Below are 20,447 nucleotides of genomic sequence, written 5' to 3' on the forward strand. Positions count from 1 at the left end.
CCCAAGGGCAGGAAGCACCTTACACTTAGGTAAGCAAGGTATCTGCCTTGGTCTTGTGCTTTAGAGGCCCCCCTTTCTGCCCACCACCCCCAGGCTCCATCCTTCCATACAAGGCAAGTTATCCAGGGGCCAAGGGATCATACCTACCAAAGCCTCCATCCCTTCTTCAGGACCAGTTGCCTTTTTTCCCCCAGTCCATCACAGACAAATATGTGATCCTATGTGCGTGATTAATACACAGCTCACAGCACTTGTGACTCACCATGTGAGTTTGACAGCACTGGTACTGGTCTTATACCCTCTTGGATCAGACAAGTTCAATCTTGGGTGTTCCAGCAATGTCAGATTGCCATAGATATTTCCAAATGCTTGTGTTCAGTTGTTATACTTATCCCACAGCAGACCAGTAACAACAGTTTGCCTGAACCCGGGCCCACAGCAGTGAAAGCGCTGAGTCTTAACCACTGGACCACTAGGGAAGTCCCAAAGCTCTGTTTTAGACTCTTCTGTGGGTGCCAGGACCCTGGAATTACCAGCCCAAATCACACCAAACCTGCTTCCAGGGTCTTCATGGTCCTCTTCACCTGATTCATTCTCCGGGTTTGCACTCCCCTAGGCCAAGGGACAGCTGTTTGCAGGAGCAGTGGGGATGGAGATTGAGTTTGTGTGCTGGGGTGTCTATACACATGCATTTGAGGCACTGTTGATACAGGATGGTGGGAGGATGAGAAGAGAAGGGGGGCAGGCTGCCAGCTGGTGGAGGAAGAGGGGCACAAAGATTTGGGGCGAGCCCAGCTGAAGGAATCCATTTCTCTGCACATCTGGAACTTAATCACAGTGCATGCCAGTCAGGAAACTTTGGACCAGGCATCTTCTATTGTGACTTACAATGCTTTGAATTCTGATTTCTGTCCCATGGCCATGGTCGAGAGCCTGCACTTTGCAGAGCAGGTGGGTGACATGTGGACATGTGTGTCCTTTGGATCATTACTCCCTCCGCTGCGTTGGGACTGCAGCCTCATCAGTTCTGCTCCTCCCTCCCTTAGTATATCAGACACACTGTGCCTGCCTCATGGCAAATAATTTCTCAACACTCTGGGAAAGGGTTTTGTTTGTTTTCGTTAAGTTTGATTGAAAGCAAACCTAGGCTAACACCCCAAAAGTAAGATAGGCAAATGACTTGACAATTAAAAAACACATACATGCAATTAGCCAATAGGCACATAAATAGTATCTCTAGTAAATCAAGAAGTATAAACCAAAGCAATGAGATAATTTATTTTGCCTCTTAAGTTGGCAAAGATAAGAAGCAAGAAAATGTTCAGTGTTTGTGAGGGTTTGGGGAACATTGCCATTTCATATACTGTTAGCAGAAGGGCAATAGGGTGATTGGAGAAAGACTTATAGAGATAAATCTGGCAATGAATTGCAAAAGACTTTAAAATGTGTATATCTTTTGAAATCTTGAAGACATTGTTGCATAGTTTCCTTACATCTGTTAGTTGCTGATGAAAAGCCTGATGTCAATCTCATTCTTGATTTTTTTTCCCTCTTCTGAAACTTTTCTTGTTATCAATGACATTCTGAAATTTCACTAAGATCTGTCTGGGTTGTGTTTTTCTTTTTATTTGTCCTGCCAAGTGCTTGGTAGGCTATTTCATATATATTTTTAAAATTTTATTGAAGTATAGCTGATTTACAATGTTGTGTTAATTTCTGCTGCACAGCAAAATGACTCAATTATACATATATATTCTTTTTCATATTCTTTTCCATTATGGTTGATCACAGGATGTTGAATATAGTTCCCTGTGCTATAGAGTAGGACCTTGTTGTTTATCCATTCTATATATACTAGTTTGCATCTGCTAATCCCAAACTCCCAATCCTTTCTTCCCCCACCTCTCCTCCCCCTTGGCAATCACACGACTGTTCTCTATGTCTGTGAGTCGGTTTCTGTTTCATAGATATGTTCATTTGTGGGGTATTTTAGATTCCACATATAAGTGATATCGTATGATATTTGTCTTTCTCTTTCTGACTTCACTAAGTATGATAATCTCTAGGTCCATCCATGTTGCCATTATTTCATTCTTTTTTATGGCTGAGTGACATCCCACTGTATATATATATGTCACATCTTCTTTATTCATCTGTCGATGGACATTTAGGTTGTTTCCATGTCTTGGCTACTATAAATAGTGCCGCGGTGAACATAAGAGTGCATGTATCTTTTTGAATTATAGTTTTGTCTGGGTATATGCCCAAGATTGGGATTGCTGGATCACATGGCAACTCTATTTTTAGTTTTTTGAGGAACCGCCATACTATTTTTCATAATGGCCTCACCAATTTACATTCCCTTGGTAGGCTATTTCAATTTGGGCTTTCATGTCTTTCTTCAGTTCTGAGAAATACTTAGTATTATTTCTGTGAGTATTGGCTTCTGCTCAGTTTTTTTCTGCTCCTTCTTTCTGGAACTCCTCTTAGCTTAAGGTTGTAATTTCTGGATTTCTATTCTGTGTTTCCTAATGTGTTTTTCATACGTTCACTTACCCCTTCCAGGAGAATTCCTTGGCTTGCTCTTCCACTTCACCAAATTGCTCTTTAACTGTGTCTATCCTGCTATTCAGCTTCGCTATTGAGTTTTTAAAATTCATTTCAACAGTTAAAACTATTATTTCAGGGACTTCCCTGGTGGCGCAGTGGTTAAGAATCCGCCTGCCGATGCAGGGGACACGGATTCAATCCCTGGTCCGGGAAGATCCCACATGCCACGGAGCAACTAAGCCCATGCGCCACAACTACTGAGCCTGTGCTCTAGAGCCCGCGAGCCACAACTGCTGAAGCCTGCACACCTAGAGCCTGTGTTCTGCAACAAGAGAAGCCACCGCAGTGAGAAGCCCGTGCACCACAACAAAGAGTAGCCCCCACTCCCCGCAACTAGAGAAAGCCCACGCACAGCAACGAAGACCCAACGCAGCCAAAAATAAAGAAATAAATAAATTTTTTAAAAAACGAAATTATTATTCCAAATATTTCTAATTGAACCTTTTTGGTCACTCTTGTCCTCATATTATCTTCCCTTATTTTTCTGAGCAGATTAAATACACTTACTTAAAATTCTGTGCTACATCCTGTATTAATTCCATTTCCTTTGAGGTCTCCATTATAGAGTTTGTTGTCTCTCTTTTTTGGTGTTGACCTTCTCCAACTGTTTGTATATTCTTATTTTTGTACTAATTTCTGTCACTGAAATTTCCTGTTAGAACATCAGCTGCATCTATTTAAGAAGCCAGCTTGGAAGGCAAGGATGGAAACAACTATTGGCTTACTCTACTGGTACTGTTTTCAGAAAGCCAGCCTTCTTGGCACGCCTTTTCTCTTTCTCTCAGGTGTCACTAGCCCCTGAGAGCACTGCCCTTCTCTCTGAGCCAAGGCCCTCTCTGTGCTGTTTCTACTCACTATACTTCTGACACCAAATGTGTGGGTTTTTATCCCCCAAATCAACCAATTCTCCAACTCTCCAGACACCAACTGGGTGTCCTACTACTCAATTCAATTCTGACACTAACTACCTGGGGTTAGCACAGACCCACAGGTTAAGGGCCCGGTCCCCCAAGACTGCCTCTCCCCCACTTCAGACACCAGTTGCAAGTCCCAGGCTGCCACCTGGACTTCTGACCAGCTGGCTATAAATCAGGGTTCTCATACCCCCTCCTCAGGTTCAGTAATATGCTAGAATGACTCACAGAACTCAGGAACACTTTACTTATGTATACCAGATTATTGTAAAAGATATTATACATGATACAAATGAACAGCCAGATAAAGAGGTACCTAGAACTCCAAAAGAGTTCCAAGTGCAGGAGCTTCTGACAAGCTTCTGATGCTGTGGACTTGGCGTGTGCCACCCTCCCAGCACATATGTGCTGTCACCAACCTGGAAGCTCCCCCAGACGTTGTCACTTAGGGATTTTTATGGAGGTTTCATCATGCGGCTAACTCAGTCTCCAGCCCCTCTGCCCTCCCCAGAGGTTGGAAGGTGGGGCTGAAAGTTCCAAGCTCCTAATCAAGGTTAGGTCTTCCTGGCAACCAGCCCCCCTCTGAAGCTATCTAGGGGGCCACCAGGAGTTGCCTTGTTATAACAAATAGTGCCCTCTCTGTCCTATCACTCGTGAAATTCCAAGGAATTTGGGAGCTCTGTGTCATGAAGTGCGAGCAAATACCAAATGTTGTAACAAAAGGTGCTGCTGTCACCCCTGTTACTCAGGAAATGGCAAGAGATTTAGGAACTCTATGCCAGGAACTGGGGACAAAGACCAAATATATATTTCTTTTCATATCACAATGTCCTACCCTCACAGACTGCTCCGTCATTGCTGACTGGCCTCAGCTGGTGGAGGAGTAGAATGACTGACCTACCTGGCTGCCCTTGGCCTCCCTGCGGCCATGACAGAGCCTCTGCTGGCTTCTCGTCTCCCACTTGGCACTCGCCCTCATGCTCCCTGGGCCGCCTTTTATCTTTTCAATCAGATACTCGTTATCCATGAATTTCTCTCTGTAGTCCGCCTCTTGCTTTTCTCTTTTTTTTTTTGGCCATGCCACGTGGCTTGTGGGATCTCAGTTCCTTGACCAGACCAGGGGTTGAACCCGTGCCCTTGGCATTGTAAGTGCAGAGAGTTAACCACTGGACTGCCAGGGAATTCCCTCCTCTTGCTTTTCAATGAGGCTATATTTAAACTTCATTCTATCATTTCCTGGCATTTCATGGAAGGAACACATGCTCAGTCCAATACCTTGAGGTGGAATTATGTAAAAAACGATATATAACCTTCAAACCAGTAACCCATTTCTAGGAATTTATCCTAAGGAAGTAATTAAGAATAAAGCTTTAACCCCAAGGAGTTTCATCACAGTAACGTTTGATATGAAAAAGTGAAAACAAATATCCAATTAGAGGGGTTTAGTTAAATAAATGGTGACACATCCATACAATGACAGAGTAAGTATGTGAAAAATAATATGGCAGGATATTTAAGGGTATGGAAAAATGTCATTGATGTATTATTAAATTAAAATTTCAGGTTACAAAATTATTTTACATTCTCATTTTTGTAAAAAAAAAAAAACAACCACACATGTTCTTATAGAAAATGGTAGCTCTGCATGGTGGGATTTCTGCTTGACTTTTTTTTCTTCTTTTTGGCTGTCTTTTTCTTCCACACTCATGGAGATTGTTTTCAGTAACTGCTATGTGCAAGACGCTAGTCGCATCCTCTGCTTCCCTCCCCCAGGTGGGCTGGAAGATGGCGTGCCCTCCAACAGTGTGCCCCGATCGACAGCCCCAAGTGGAATATCCAACCCAGAGAAGAAGATGAGCTGTGGGACCCAGTGCCCAAATCCCCAGGGCCTCAGCTCAGGCCCCCTGACCCAGAAACAGAATGGCTTCCGGACCACAGAGGTAGGTCGCAGCCACAGAACAGACTTGGGACCGGAGGCAGGGGGAGAAGGTTGCTTCAGGGCAGAGCCAAGCTGAGACAGCACCCAGGGAAGGAGCGGTGACAGCCCACCTTGCCAAAGGAAATTCTCCACCCACCCGTGTGAAAATTGGTGCAAAGAAAATAGCAAGGCTCCACCCCCCACCCCCTGCCTTGAGGCTGTGTTTCGTTGAATCAGCGGAAATGGGTCCTTGATATTTGCGCTCTAAAGGAAGTGTGTGTTTGTTTAAACACAGCTTTGTTCAAGGACCTCCTTTGCTGTTGCAGCTCTCAGCATCTTGATAGTGAGGTCTGTACTGGCTACGGGAACTAGTCTCAGGCCAGGCAGTCGACCATCTTAGGGGTTGGCAGGGAAGAAGACCAGCGTGGTAGGAGACAAGCCTGGTGTTCTACCTCACACCCTCCAACCAGCTGGGCAGTGGGAGGGTCTGCAAGGGGGGTTCTTGTTGCAGAATGTGGTGACAGCATCACCCCACACTGTTGCTGTTGGAGATGAGGCAGGGCTACGGAGTCCCTGGACCTAGCTGGCATCGTGTCTGATTCTTTCATTTCTCTCAGAGCTGTTGTTGGGAAGTGTTCCTGCTGCCCCTGACCGCTCCTTAGCAGACCAGCGCAGCGGTCTGCAGTCTCCTCCTCTCCCCACTCCGTTCCTCCCTCTCGCTTCCTCATCTTCCCCATCCCCTCTAGCTCCCACCTTCAAAGTCCACTACTTACCCAATACTCCAAATCCATTTTTCCCCTCTCCCCTGTCAAAACGTACTGGTCCTGTCCCTCAGGCCAGCGCCATCTGTTTTTCTGAGGATCCAACTGGGTTATCTAATGATGGAATTCTTGCCCACATCAGTGAGTTCCCTTTCCAAGCTTTGGTCAGAAAACCTGTTGCAAATTCAATTAACTAAGTAGCTTTGCAGGAATCACTCAGTCTCCCAGAGTCTCAGGTTCTTTATCCACACAATGGAAATGGTACCAAGATGAGAGAACAGGTGGGCCAGTTCTTTGTGAACTGAGAGGTGCTGTGAGAAAGGCAGTAAGGCACCCAGCACCACAGGCCAATTAAAGGAAACACTGATGGTGGCTCTTCAGACGTGTAGAAGGTCATGGGCTGGGGGTAGATCCGAGGGCAGCAGTGGCCTTCCTGGTGTCCTGTATTGCCTGCTTTGTCTGTGCATAAGCTGGCTTTCTAGAGGCCCAAGCATCATTGCCATCTCCCAAGGCAGTCTGGGCCCCACAGAACTATGCTCAGAAGCTTGGTCACTGCTCTAGGGCAGGCCCTGACTTTTGTACCCTAACCTCCTCCCCACACTGTGCCCTCACCTTTTGAGCCAAGATGTTCCATGAATGGGAGGAAGCGGCTTTGCCTGGCACATGCTTGCTTTCCAACCTCACTTCCAACATCCATCACTTTAAAGTTGTGTTCTGCAATTTACAAAGCGCTTTTAGGTCTACTGCCTCATTGAATCCTCCCAAGAGCATGTAAAGTAAGCGTCATCCCATTTCAGAGACAAGGAAACTGAGATGCACTTGATTGATGACATGAACAAGTCATATAAGTGCTAGAGATGGGTGTTGGTAACTTTAAATTGAAACAGGTGACGATTAGAAAAGTGGAGCATAGAGATCTTAAAGTACTTTTTTGTCAAAGAATAATGTATTAGTCAGCTAATGCCACAATAATGCTGCATGACAAAGCAAATCAACATTCAGTGGCTTAAAACAACCATCTTTTTCTCCTCACAATCAGCCACAGTTTGAATGGCTAGGCCTGACTTCAGGCTCCAGGCTCCAGGTCTAGCTCAGTCTGTTCTGTGTATTTTATTCTGTGAATCAGGCTAAAAGAGCAGCAGCTCTCTGAGGTATATTACCATGGCTATGGCAGAAACCCAAGAGGGCAAACACATTTCATGTCTCTGCTCACACCATACCATCTAACCTCCTATTGGCCAAACCCAACATCAGTAGGACAAGGAAGTGTACTCTGTCCCCGGTAGAGAGACAGGAAAAGATTAGGAGCAATAGTGCAATCTACCACATATAACGTATACATAGAAAAATGTACAACTCTGTCATACGTTCAATGAATTTTAATAAGGTGACGCACCCATGTAACCATCTTCCATATGGAGACACAGAACAGTATCACTACTCCAAAAATCCCCTGTGTGCCCCTCACCACGGTGACTGGGGTGTGCCACTCACTTTCCACACCCCAACAATATAACCACTCTTCTGACATCTAGCATTATAGACCAGTTTTGTTTATTTTTGACTTTTATAGATGGCATCATACAGTATTTGCTCTTTCGTGTCCGGCTTCTTTTGTTCAACATTATGCTAGTGAGAATCATCCATGTTGCTGTGAGTTGCAAAAATTTCCTCGTTTTCATTGCTATGTATATTTCATTAAATGAATATACCACAAGTTCACCCTTCTACTTGAAGGACATTTGGGTTGTTTCCAGTTTGGGGCTATTGTGAACAATATAGCTGTTAACATTCTTGTACCCTTGGGTGGACATTCACTTCTCTGGGGTATATACCCAGGAGTAGAATTCCTGGCTCATAGGATGGGGATATATTTGACTTTAATAGATACTGACACAGTTTTCCAAAGTGGTTATACCACTTTACATGCTAACCAGCAGCAGATAAGTTCCAGTTATGGACCATAAGAATTTAAGGCCAGTAAGTCGTGCTTAGTCCTGTCTTTCTTAGGCCCGTGAGAGCAGCTTTCTAGGTGCCGCCTGGGGTGCTAAGCACTTCCTTGTATTATCTCACTTGATCCTCACAATGACTCTACAGTGTTGATATTGTTGTCTCCAGTTCACAGATAAGAATGGAGACTCAGGCGGCTCAGGAAAGCTCTCCCCACACCACACACGTGTGCACTCTGGGAGCTTGTGTGGTAGTTAAAATGGGGCCGGGTGAAGCCAGCCCGCCCCAGGCTCCAGCCACAGTGAAAACTGTGTCGCAGGGGAGTGAGGACCACACACCTGACCAACACAGCACCAGGGGGCAGATGTCACACACTGATAAGCTGGCCACAAAACAAAATTGTGAAATTTTGTTTTCACGATTCAGTGAACGATGCTGTGTTGTAAGTATTTCCAAAATAAGATCAGGGAGCAGATCGCTTCAGTTTTAAGCATTCAGACAATTGCTAAAATGCATCAGGGGGTCTTCCTGTCCTGAGACCTCACCAGCCACCAGGCATCCTGACTTCCTCAAAGGCAAAGGTTTCTACTTAAGGTGTCAGCTTACAAGACAAGTCAACCTCTGATTGAAGCTTCTGTCAGCAGAGCTATCTCGTACCAACACAGATCTCAGCTGCCTAGAATCTGCCTAAGGAAAATAATTTTCTTCCTATTCCGTCCAGGGCCTTTGACATACTGTCTCTTCCTAGCTTGTTTCATACTCCAGGCTAGAGCTTCCTGCGTTTTCTGTGTCTGGCTCAGGCAGTGTCGGGCTCACCTTATCCGGTCTGCCTTTGCTCCCCCAAGATGAACTATTAGCACTTCACCGCGTTCCCCTGGACATCATCGGGCCATCAGCTGATGGTTCTTGGGCACTTTTTAAAAAGCTTTCCTTCTCCAGAAGAACCCGTTCATAAAGCATGCATCCTCATGCACGTGTCTACACAGTGTTCCCGTTCAGATTTATAGACCAAGTTTGTCCAGTCCTCACTGGGCCTGGAAAATTTCCTCATCAGGTCCTGTAAGCACTCTTTGGATTCCTTCATCTGATGTTCGTCCACTGAGTGCCATCTGGGTGCCAGGCACTGTTCTGATGCCAAGGATCCAAGAGTGGAACAGGCACACATGCCCTTTGCTCTGAAGCAGTAGCCAATTTTTTTTCTTTTTTGATGTTCTAGAAAGGCACAGTTTAATAAAATAGAGTCCTTGGTCTCAAGGAGTTCACAGTCTAGTAGAAGAGACATTGCAGTGGATACACTATTATAACACAGTGTGGTAAGTGCTATTATACAGGGGGTCATGTGATGCTGAGGGAACCCCCAGGAGGGGCACCTCTTGTGTGCTCAGTACAGCACCTGGCACTTAGCAGGGGAGCAACAAAAGTCTGTCAAGGGATTGAATGAATAAACCCAACCTGGATGTCAGAGAAAGCTTTCTGGGGGAAGAGAAGCCATATCTGAGAGCAGGAGAAGGAAGGGGGAGGGCTAGCCAGGTGAAAGTGGTGGACCAGGGTTGGGACGAAGGGGCACGTGATATAGCAGCAGCATGTGCCTTGAACTCTCCCAGGTTCTGGAACATGTGCCCAGCTCAGGATGTTGTGCATAGTAGGTGCTCAGTGAAACCACGGGGACCCTGTAGGGTCTTCTATTCAGGCCTCTGTTGTGCAACTTCAGGAAGCAGCTTCTACCACTCCCTTGCATTGTGTGCACGGGGCAGTCACAGCCTGCAACGCAGATGCTGCCTTTGGAGTTGAGCAATGTGGTGCTACTTCCTCGGAATCCGAATGTCTCTGTCTGTCCTTTTTGATGCTTCCTGTCACCTGGTTCCACCGTGCTTCGTCTCCCTGCTTTCTGCAGTCTTCTCGGTACACACCCTTTGCTCCTGCAAAGACAGCAGCTGCCAATTTTAATGGCGCTGAGCCTGGGGAGGCAGATAATACAGAATAAATGAAGACAGATTTGAAATGGTGCTGCGAAGGAAAGCAAAGGCCCCTGGAAGGGGATAGCAACTACTTGATTTAACATAGATGTGGTCCACAGTTCAGGTCACTTTCCAAAGGGCCATGAGGGGCAGCTGACGTTGCTGAGGCCTGTGAGCCGCTGTGAGCAGCAGCGTTCGGAGCCCTTCTCCGCTCTGTCTCGCCAAACAAACCACATCTTCTTCTTTCAATTCCCTCTGGCCCCTGTCTCATGCCCAGTGTTAATAGGTGCTAACTGGCAGAAAGATTGTGGCACAAATGATGTCTCACAAATTGGAACTGTCTCAGTGGGGCGCTCTTTCTCTAGTAAACCTTGATTTGCTCCAGTCACTTGGGACCTTTCTGACTGTGCAGCATCTGATAAATCATCGACTGTCTCCTCCCCCCGCCTTCCCTGAGCTCAACAAACAACGCGAGGGGAAGCTCTGTAGCTGCTTGTTCTCTCCTGCTCATTAATTGCTCAGGAACTCTGGGCTGCCTCCAGACATTTACTCTCCAACGTGAATGTGCCGTTTCTTCAGGCTTAGGACTCTTGTTTTTCTACTCCAGAGGTATCGCCTCAAGTGTTCAGCTAAGGTAGAAAAGTGGATGGTGGATGTAGCTCGGGGCAGACGAAGCTCTGAGTCTGGCTGGCCTCCCAGTGAGCCTTCACGTCTTCAGAAGTTGCATCGTTTTTAGTTGCTTTATTATTCTTGGCAAAGTGGCCGGACCTTGCCAAAGAAATGAGCTGATGCCTGGACTGATTCTCAGCTAAGTAGCCTCGGCCTCCTGCGCTTCCTGCCCACCCCTCCCCCTCACCCCCTCCAGTGTCTGACTGTCAGCAAGGCTTGGTGCGGTCCAGGAAAGGTAGGTGAAGCCTCAGACGCGTGGATGTGACCAAAGAGGGAGGCCTAATCCAGAAAGGAGGATGGGACCAGCCCAGAATTTCTCCTGGATGGTGGTAATACGAGATCCGTGAGGAGAGTTTGGAAAGTAAATATGAGTTTCTCCTAGAGAAACAAAAACATGACATTAAAAGGAGAGCGAAAAAAAGAAACCGTTGAGGACAACCAGAGAGGGAAACCTGTTAGAAGGACACTTTGATGTATATTCTAGTTTAAGCCTGGGAAAAGGAAGCAATGTAGCAGCATAGGGATGTGTGTGTGTGTGTGTGTGTGTGTGTGGTGATTTCCACAATGCATCTATATATCAGCTGTTACCTTATGTAGATGAAGAATTGCAAAACTCAGTATTCACCTTAGGGTCTGCAGAAAAACCAATTCGATTAGAAGACTCTCAGGGCAGAGACCTCCTTCTTCTTTGTATTCTTCCCTTGCCCCCTGAGCCTGCTTCAGGGGTATGCACCTACTATGTACTCACTGATTGTTGCTTGAATGAGGTCGGCCTAGGACTTCATTAAGATTAGAAAAATTGGGACTTCCCTGGTGGTCCAGTGGTTAAGAATCCACCTGCGGGTTCGATCCCTGGTCAGGGAACTAAGATCCCCCATGCGCCAGGGCAACTAAGTCCTCACGCCACAACTACTGAGCTCGCACCTCAACTAGAGTGCCTGAGTGCCACAAACTATTGAGCCCACGCACCCTGGAGCCCGGGCGCCACAACTAGAGAGAAGCCCGCGCACCGCGGCGAAGAGCCCATGTGTCACAGTGAAAGATCCTACAGGCCTCAACGAAGATTCCCATGTGCCACAACTAAGACTGGATGCAGCCAAAAAAAAAGATTAGAAAAATTTCCCATGGCTCCACTCCCCACTCACTCCCTTCCCCACCTTTAGTGATTGATGACTGTTCTGTTGGAGCCCAGCTGCTCTTCTAAAGCAGATTCTACTGCCCTCCTAGTGTTTGATCTATCTGAGGTTTAAGTTGAAAAGCAACAACTCCCTTTGGCATCCGATACCTGATAAATAAAAACCCCTAGACTGAGTTAGCCTGAATTAGTACAAGTGGCTGTGGTCTGCACGGGATTTGCTTGAGGTTTGGGGAGTTCTTGAGAGTTTTGCCTGAGGCATAGTCTGATCCCTGCCCCTGGAGGCTAGCATCCTGGCCCTTGGTGGAGTTGCTAAGATCAAATGGTTCCTGAATGACCTCTCATTAATGCCAATGAAGCAGCAGCAAATAAATTCATGGAATTTGGGAACAGCTCGAAGTCTGTTATTGTGTGTCTCCTTTTAATGGGACTTGACTGAAAAGAAGAAAAATGTCTTGAGTTGCAGCTGACAAGGCTCAGGCTTTAATCTTTCAGGAAGGCAGAGAGGAAGGAACTAACATTGTCAGAGTGTCTGCTGTGAGCCAGACACGCTATGTGGATGGCCTCCTCTTTAACCCTCACAGCTCTGAGTGGTAAGTAGCATGATTCCCCAGCTGGGAAAACAGGCTCGGGAAGGTTAAGTATTTGGCCAGCGTGGCAGAAGGAGTAGTGACTTGGCTGTGTTGGAGTTCAAACCCAGGTCTGTCTCCCTCTAAACCTCATGATCTTCCTTCTCATTTCCTGAAGCAAAACGGTGGAGAATTTAGTGTGAGCACTGGCAGTTGTGGGAGGCTGGGTGTGAGGCCCACAGCCCACGTCCAGCCTCCCACCATCTTTAGTTCAACTCACCACCTCTGTTGACACTGGCCTCAAGCAAATTGCTTTAGCCTGAGTGACTTCAGTTGCCTCCTCAGGAAAAGTGAACACAGCTACATTCCTGGCCGTGCCTCAGGGATGGTGCAAGGAACAATCAATCACGAGCATGATTGAAATCCTAGGAAAGTTCTAGAATGTTTAGGCAGGGCAATGCAGACAGGTTCTGTTCCCCAGGATTTTTTTCTCTTTCTTTCTGAAGATGTATCTTCACACACATGTTCTTCATCAAATTATTTGTCAGAGGTCTATTATGTGATGAGCACCAAGTTAGATGCTGAGGACACTGTGGTGAACACAACAGACTGGGTCCCTCCCTCCTTGAAGTTTTAATCTGATGAAGATGTAGAAATAAGCAAGTAAACAAGCAAATAAATATATAATCCAAAGTCTGGTTAAAGGCCAAGAAGAAAGTACAGAATACCGGGAGAGAGAATAAGGCAGCCCCATACTGTGTCTGCTTAGAAAATCCCTGCAACACTCCCTAGGAAATGACTGGCCGTGATTACCTCTGGGGAAAACACAGCATGGCCAGAGCATGGGAACAAGTGTTACTTCTCACTGTGCTTTTCTCTACTCTTTGAATTTCTTTTACCATAATTATGTATCATTTCTATAATTAAAAAATACTAGTTATGCAGAAAATTGGTGTCTGATAAATCATGAACTCGGTAAGCCTTTTTTCTTCGTTGTCTACAAGGAACTGTGGAAAGGTTGGTGCAGCCCGTGTTAGGTATATTTGTGCAGTCAAATTAAAGCAGAGAACATCGTTCTTTCCATTTGGGAGAAAATGAGAAAAGGTGAGCTGACTTAGCTGCCCTCTTGGGTCCGGGCCTCCTTCCACGAGAATGAGCTGGGTCACTGACTTCTAAACCCCAAGAGAAACACGTCCATCTGCCAGGAATTTATCACAGTCAATCTGGTTACCTTTGAGAAATGGCGGCCAATAAATGACTTTTAATTAAAGAGGCAGTATCAAGAGGACTAAAATCTATGATTCTAAACCTGCAGAAGTTAAAATGAGGCAAGGGAAGAATAGAAAAGCTGTAAAACCAGGTGAGAAACAAGAGTGTGGCCCATTAACAAAAATCAATGGTGATAAAACTCACAAAACAAGAATTTTAGAAGTGAAATTAGCAGACAGCTGCAAAAGGAAAAGGTACTAAATAGGCTTCTCTCAGCATTGAGTTGGGAAGTATAAGATTTTTTTTTTAAGACAGTAATTGCAATAGGGACACATTTTCTTTTCCTGTCATTGAATAAAGAGGGTTGGCTGCTAAATTAAAAGGTTTGGCTGGCTAAAAACCATATCAGAGGGGAAAATATCTATGTCATACAAAATGTCATAGTCCCAGAGGTACAAATGGTGTAATTGTTCCGTGTATCTATATAGCTCTTTTCTCAGAGGAGGGCAAAGCAACTTCTTTCTTGGAACTTCTAGAGAAACTATCTGGCATTGTGGTTCTCTTTCTCATTCATCTTTGTCCCTCTCATTTGGGCTTCAAATCTGAGGTTTCCAAGTTGTGACTAGATTTCAGCAACTACCAACCTCCTAGATAATCGCGCTGCTATAAAAAGGGTGGGTGCCTCTCTGAGGTCTCGGACTCGGAAGTTTCTCTTTTATAAAACACCTTAAGTCAATGCATTGTTGTTCTGGTTGTTTAATTTGCCAAATTAAATACAGTGTAATTATTTGAAAGTGGATTTGTCTATGGCTTGGAACCTTCTGTGCCCATCATTAGAATACAGAACTCCAGTTTGTTCTTTATCCAAATGTGGATCTCGTAGAGTTATTATTATTATTGGTATTTAGAAGTAGTCATAGCAATAGTCATGGTTTCAGTAGAACAAGAAAGTTTTTGATTTAAATTTGGTATGTTTGACTGACATTATTTTGCGAATAGAATTAATGTCAAAAGCTATTATATAATTGGGGCAACTAACTGTCCTGGTTTGCAGGGGCCTGAGGCGGTTCCTGGAATGTGGGACTTTCTGTTTGAAAACGGGACAGCATTGGGCAAGCCAGGAGAAGTTGATCACCCTATTAGTGCTAAGTGACATGCTTAATTCTCTCCCCCCCAAAAACAAACAAACAAACAAAAACCCCCACTAAGAAGTAGGTATTATCCCCGCTTTTGGATGAGGGAACTGAGATTCAGAGGTTAAAGCAGTGCCTCATGCAGCTAACTAATGGCAAAGCCTTGTGCCAAATCCAGGTCTGCCTGGCCCCGAAGCTTGTCCTCTGAACATCTCCATTGTCAGGCTTTTGCTACACAGATTTAAGAGATTGCCCCACTCTACTTGAGATGCAAACCATACACATTCTGTGGCTGTTCTGGGAATGACTATTTTGTAGCCTTTGATTCTTAAACAGGCTGAAAAATTAAGAATCATCCAACTATTGAATGTTTGCTTGAATTTTTAAGCTTACGAAGACAGACTGAAACATAGAGCAGAGCACTTTCTGTGTAGAATCTTTAATAACTTTTTGTGAAATCTTGCCAATAACTCTAAAGAAAAGCAGTTATGCAGTTCAGAAAGTTTACATTTCCATTCTGGAAAGCTCTCTCACTGCCCACCGGTTTGAGGGGAATGGCTGTCCTCAACTTGGCTCATTTCAAATAAGGCCTCTGTGTCTCTATTCCACGTCCCAGTCCTCGAAGCTTTTATGCATTAACACCCGAAATGGAAATCAGATGGAATTAGCCTCATAATTGCCACCGTTTTCTTTCGGAAACAAAATTGGTTGTGGGACTTTATGAGTTCTCTGCTTTTAGGGGAAAATAAACCCATAAAAGTCACTGCTAGGCCCTGGTGCCAGTTCAGGCTTGGAGGAACTGAGCGTTAATAAGTCCTTAGACAGCATTGACTTCTGATTGTTAAAGCAGGGCTGCATTAAGAAATGCATGGTGTTGGGGCTTCCCTGGTGGCGCAGTGGTTGAGAGTCTGCCTGCCAGTGCAGGGGACACGGGTTCGGGCCCTGGTCTGGGAGGGTCCCACATGCCGCGGAGCAACTGGGCCCGTGGGCCACAGTTGCTGAGCCTGCGCGTCTGGAGCCTGTGCTCCGCAACAAAGAGAGGCCGCGATAGTGGGAGGCGCGCGCACCGCGATGAAGAGTGGCCCCCACTTGCCACGGCTAGAGAAGGCCCTCGCACAGGGACGAAGACCCAACACAGCCATAAATGAATAAATAGAAAAAAAAAAAAAAAAAAAAAGAACTTCCAATTTAAAAAAAAAAAAAAAAAAGAAATGCATGGTGTTTATTCATTCATTCATCCATTTATTCAACCAAAGTTAAATAGAAGGCCTCGATTCACTTTGTTATAAAGCAGAAACTAACACACCATTGTAAAGCAATTATACTCCAATAAAGATGTTTTAAAAAAAAAAAAAAAAAAGTAGCCAGAAAAGCAAGATCTTTTACCCTAAAAGAAACAATAATTAGAATGATAGCTGAATTCTCACACGCAACTTTGGGAGCCAGCAGACAGTGAAAAGAGATCTACAAGATGCTAAAAGGAAGTAACCGTCAACTTAGAATTCTAGAATTCTGTACCAGAAAAACTGTATTTCAATAAAGAAAGTAAAATGAAGACATTTTCAGACCAAGAAAACCTGAGAGAGTATACTACCAGCACACACCTACTAAAGGAAATTTTAAACACTGTTCTTCAGGCAAAAAGAAAGTGATCCCAGAAAGAACCTCAGAAATATAGCAAGGAATGAAGAACCAAAAAAGCAGTAAATATATGGGTACTAAATAAATACTGGATAAAATAACAATAAAAAAAAAAATGGAGGGCCTCTTAGGTCTCAGACTGTGCTAGGCACTGGGAACTTGAAGAGGAAAACAATGAAATCCTATCTCATGAAATCAATGGATAAGGCTAAAGTTGCATATAGTCAAAATGATCCTTAAACATCCCTCAAATTACCCATAGAGTATTATCTTAGGTCAGGGTCCCTGAAAGCAGAGCCTGAGATGAGGATTCTTGTGCAAGTAAGTGAGTGAAAGCATAGTCTCAGGTGAAAGAAACCCTTAAGGTAGTGGGAAACAGGGTAGGGCAGAGGACCGAGTTCAGCAAATATGTGAGCTCAACTGAACAGCTGTAGTGTAGCCTCAGCCTGATCCCAAAGGGAACTCCAGAGCATGAATGGCATCATAGATTTATACCCCGTTGAGGCAAAAGGACCAGCTTTTATATTCCCAATAATCAGGCATTGGCTTTAGGCTGTCTCTAGAAATTAGGGTATAACCTCTTTGGTATTTCTGGATGAGGTGGCTCTGATCAGATGAGGGCAAGTCTCCAAAGAAGGGTGCAGCTCTGAGTGATTAGCAGCCAAAACTCAAAGCAGCTGAGGGATGGATGCACCAGCCAAGTAAACGGAATCTGAAAGGGGCATCACCAGCGGCTACTACACAGGATATATGTGCCTTGTTAGAAACCTGCATATCATTTGTTAATAAATACAATAGAGCAATTTATTTTTCTCCAGTGATGTGATAGACCACCATTTCTTGGGATGCACTACAGATGAAGTATTGGTACTTGGTTTATGTGCAGGGACCATGTTGTATGAAAAATCTGCATCTATCAACACTAGACTCACATCCAGAATGGGGAGATGCTCCCACAGATCTGAGACTGACTGTTTTCCGGGAAGCTGACTCTGAGATGTCATTATATGAGATGTTCTTTGGGAAGTGCCCTGTCAACACTGCGGGAGGGAGGGCCGGAAGCAGGAGCGGGCAGAGGGAGAAGTGGAGCCACAATGCAGGCCCGCCCACAGCCTCTGCTGACCCCACCCCATGGGAAGCTCTGAAGCTAAATGGCAGGTCAGAGCTGGCCTGCTTTGGGTCAAATGGCCAGACGTTTATACCCCTGCATTGGGCCACCTAGGAAGGGAAGGCCCTGGGTGAGGGGTCTCTCTGCAGCTGAGGCCGCCCTGAAGGGACAGCTGGAGGCTATTTGCCTGCTGCACCCTCTGCAGCTGGGCAGAGGGCCTTCCTGGAGGGGGGTTGGGGGCACACATCTCTGTCCATCCCCGATGGAGACAACTCGTGAAGCCAGTCTCAGGCTCACTCCGAGCACGTGATCACTGAATGGAACGGGCACAGAATGACCCCCCACTGGTCCAGCTGTCTTCCCTTGAGGGGAAATGGGAGGATTGTGCACGTATGCTTGAAGAACCTGCAATTTAGTCAATACTTTAGTACTTAATATAGATTCTGGACTTTCCTCACTTATCTTCACTTCTAAGCGGATAATCTACAGATATAGAGAACAAACTAGCGCTTACCAATGGGGAGAGGTAAGGAGGGAGGGGCAATATAAGGTTGGGGGGAAAAAAGGGTTATTATGGGATTACATGAAATCATGTGTGTGAAACTTCTGAAAATTGTAAGGCACTATGGAATTTAAAGAATCTTTAATTCAATAAAAAAATTGAAAAAAAGAAATGGATAATATATCCTACTTTTTACTTATTATACTTATCAAGTCTTTTTTACCCCTCATTTTTAGTTAATGACAGGCATTGTGCTAAGTACCTTACATTCATTACCTTAGGTAATCCTTATATTAACATTATGCGTTAGGTACTATTATTATCCTGCATCTTACGGGTGAGGAAACTCATCTAAGGGTTAGAGAGGTTAGAAAAAACTTGCCCACAGTGAAATTATATAGTCAGTGTTCAAACCAAAGTCTGTCTGACTCCGAAGCTCAAACCCTTAGCTGCTCTACCAAAGCCAGCTGTGAAACCTCTCACATTGCCCTTTTTTTGTTTTGTTTTGTTTTGTTTGTTTGTTTGTTTATACTGCAGTTTCTTATTAGGCATCAATTTTACACACATCAGTGTATACATGTCAATCCCAATCGCCCAATTCAGCACACCACCATCCCCACCCCACCGCAGTTTTCCCTCCTTGGTGTCCATATGTCCGTTCTCTACATCTGTGTCTCAACTTCTGCCCTGCAACCCTTTTTCTTTTAATAGATTTTTATTGGAGTATAATTGCTTCGCAATACTGTGTTAGTTTCCGTTGCACAACAAAGCTAACCAGCCGTATGCCTACACATGTCCCCATATCCCCTCCCTCTTGAGCCTCCCTCCCATCCTCCCTCTCCCACCCCTCTAGGTCATCACAAAGCACCGAGCTGATTTCCCTGTGCTATGCTGCTGCTTCCCACTAGCTATCTATTTTACATTCCATAGTGTATATATGTCGATGCTACTCTCACTTTGCCCCAGCTTCGCCCTCCCACCCCATGTCCTCAAGTCCATTTTCTATGTCTACCACTTTTTTCCTGATAAAGAAGATGCGGCACATATATACAATGGCATATTACTCAGCCATAAAAAGAAACGAAATTGAGTTATTTGTAGTGAGGTGGATGGACCTGGAGTCTGTCATACAGAGTGAAGTACGTCAGAAAGAGAAAAACAAATACCGTATGCTGACTCATATATATGGAATCACATTGCCCTTTGATGGACCTTCGCCAATTCACTCATCCATTCATTCCACGGTGCTTTACCGAGCATTTCTATGCCAAGCTCTGCACTAGGTTGGTATTAAAGATTCAACAGAGCAGCCTATGAAAAGGAGTATATGTGCATGTGTCCTTGTGGGTCGTTCTTCCTCCATCTGTGTGTGTGTGTGTGTGTGTGTGTGTGTGTAACGACTTCAAGAGATTAATGCAAATGTCAGGACCTTTGGATATTTCCTAGTAACTCAATTCACAGTGTTTAAACTTTTTAACAGGCTAAAAGAGACGCTAAGCGGACGTCTGGAAAGGAAGTCACCATTAACGTCGCGGACAGCATCCGACAGGTGGACAGAAGTCGAAGAATCACAAAGAACTGCGTCAACTAGCAGAGTGTTCAACCAGTTGAAGGGCAGAGGGACTTCTTTGGTGCCCTTCACATCCTGGACCCCATCGCGGAACCTTGAAGACGTGGGTGGCCCTTGCTGTGTGGGAACGCTGCTGAGTGCCTTGGGAGACTGTCTTAGCCTGGTGGGACGTTCTCAGCCTCCTATTTATCACGTAAATGTATTGGCAGAGTACTCCCATAGGGTAATAAACTGCAAATGTATGTTCAGTTTGCCCCTTGCAACTGCTGCAGTGTGGTCTGATGGAAAAGTGGCGAGCAAAAGCACGGGCCAGTTTAGGAAATGGAAAAGTAGAAGGGGTAGGTTCCTGCCTGAAAGAGTCACAGTCGGTTCTGAGCTCTCCTGGCCATGGTCGTGCGCACTGTTTCAGGCAAGCTTATTCTATCATTCTTCCTTTTTGAAATACCACCATCTCACAGCTTACCGTGTTCACTTAAAAGTTGGCTTTCACCCAACTCTAAACCCACATGTATGAGGAATCAAGAAACAGGAAAACTGTTATTCTTGTTTCCTTAGCTCAGGATGAGACAGATTCAGATCCAATTTTACACAAACTAACCCCACCAACACCTATGGTGTATCCCAGGGAGGGCCTCTGCGATACAGTCACACCCATTTCTCTCTCATCTGCCTTCAGCATCCCCCCGGGCCAGGGTCCACGTCAGCTTCTGAACCATAATATCACAGTAGTGGTCACTTCGGAGCCCTCAAGGCTCAGCAGACATTGCATTTTTCCAGCTTTCCACTTCCCTTTGCTTGTG

At 45.1% G+C, this 20,447-nt stretch overlaps 1 protein-coding gene across 1 annotated transcript in view; it reads left to right on the forward strand.

The window, feature by feature from the left end:
• Positions 1–19,899, forward strand: part of BAALC (BAALC binder of MAP3K1 and KLF4) — a 94,681-nt gene extending 74,782 nt beyond the window's left edge. Inside the window, exons 2-3 of the mRNA XM_068526066.1 lie at positions 5,298–5,464; positions 19,558–19,899. Of these exons, the coding sequence (XP_068382167.1) occupies positions 5,298–5,464; positions 19,558–19,668 (278 nt within the window). The 3' untranslated portion in view covers positions 19,669–19,899. The remainder of the gene's footprint in view (positions 1–5,297; positions 5,465–19,557) is intronic.
• The last annotated feature ends 548 nt before the right edge of the window (positions 19,900–20,447 follow it).

The sequence above is a fragment of the Eschrichtius robustus genome, chromosome 17 (assembly GCF_028021215.1).
Source record: "Eschrichtius robustus isolate mEscRob2 chromosome 17, mEscRob2.pri, whole genome shotgun sequence".
Classification (NCBI taxonomy): Eukaryota; Metazoa; Chordata; class Mammalia; order Artiodactyla; family Eschrichtiidae; genus Eschrichtius; species Eschrichtius robustus.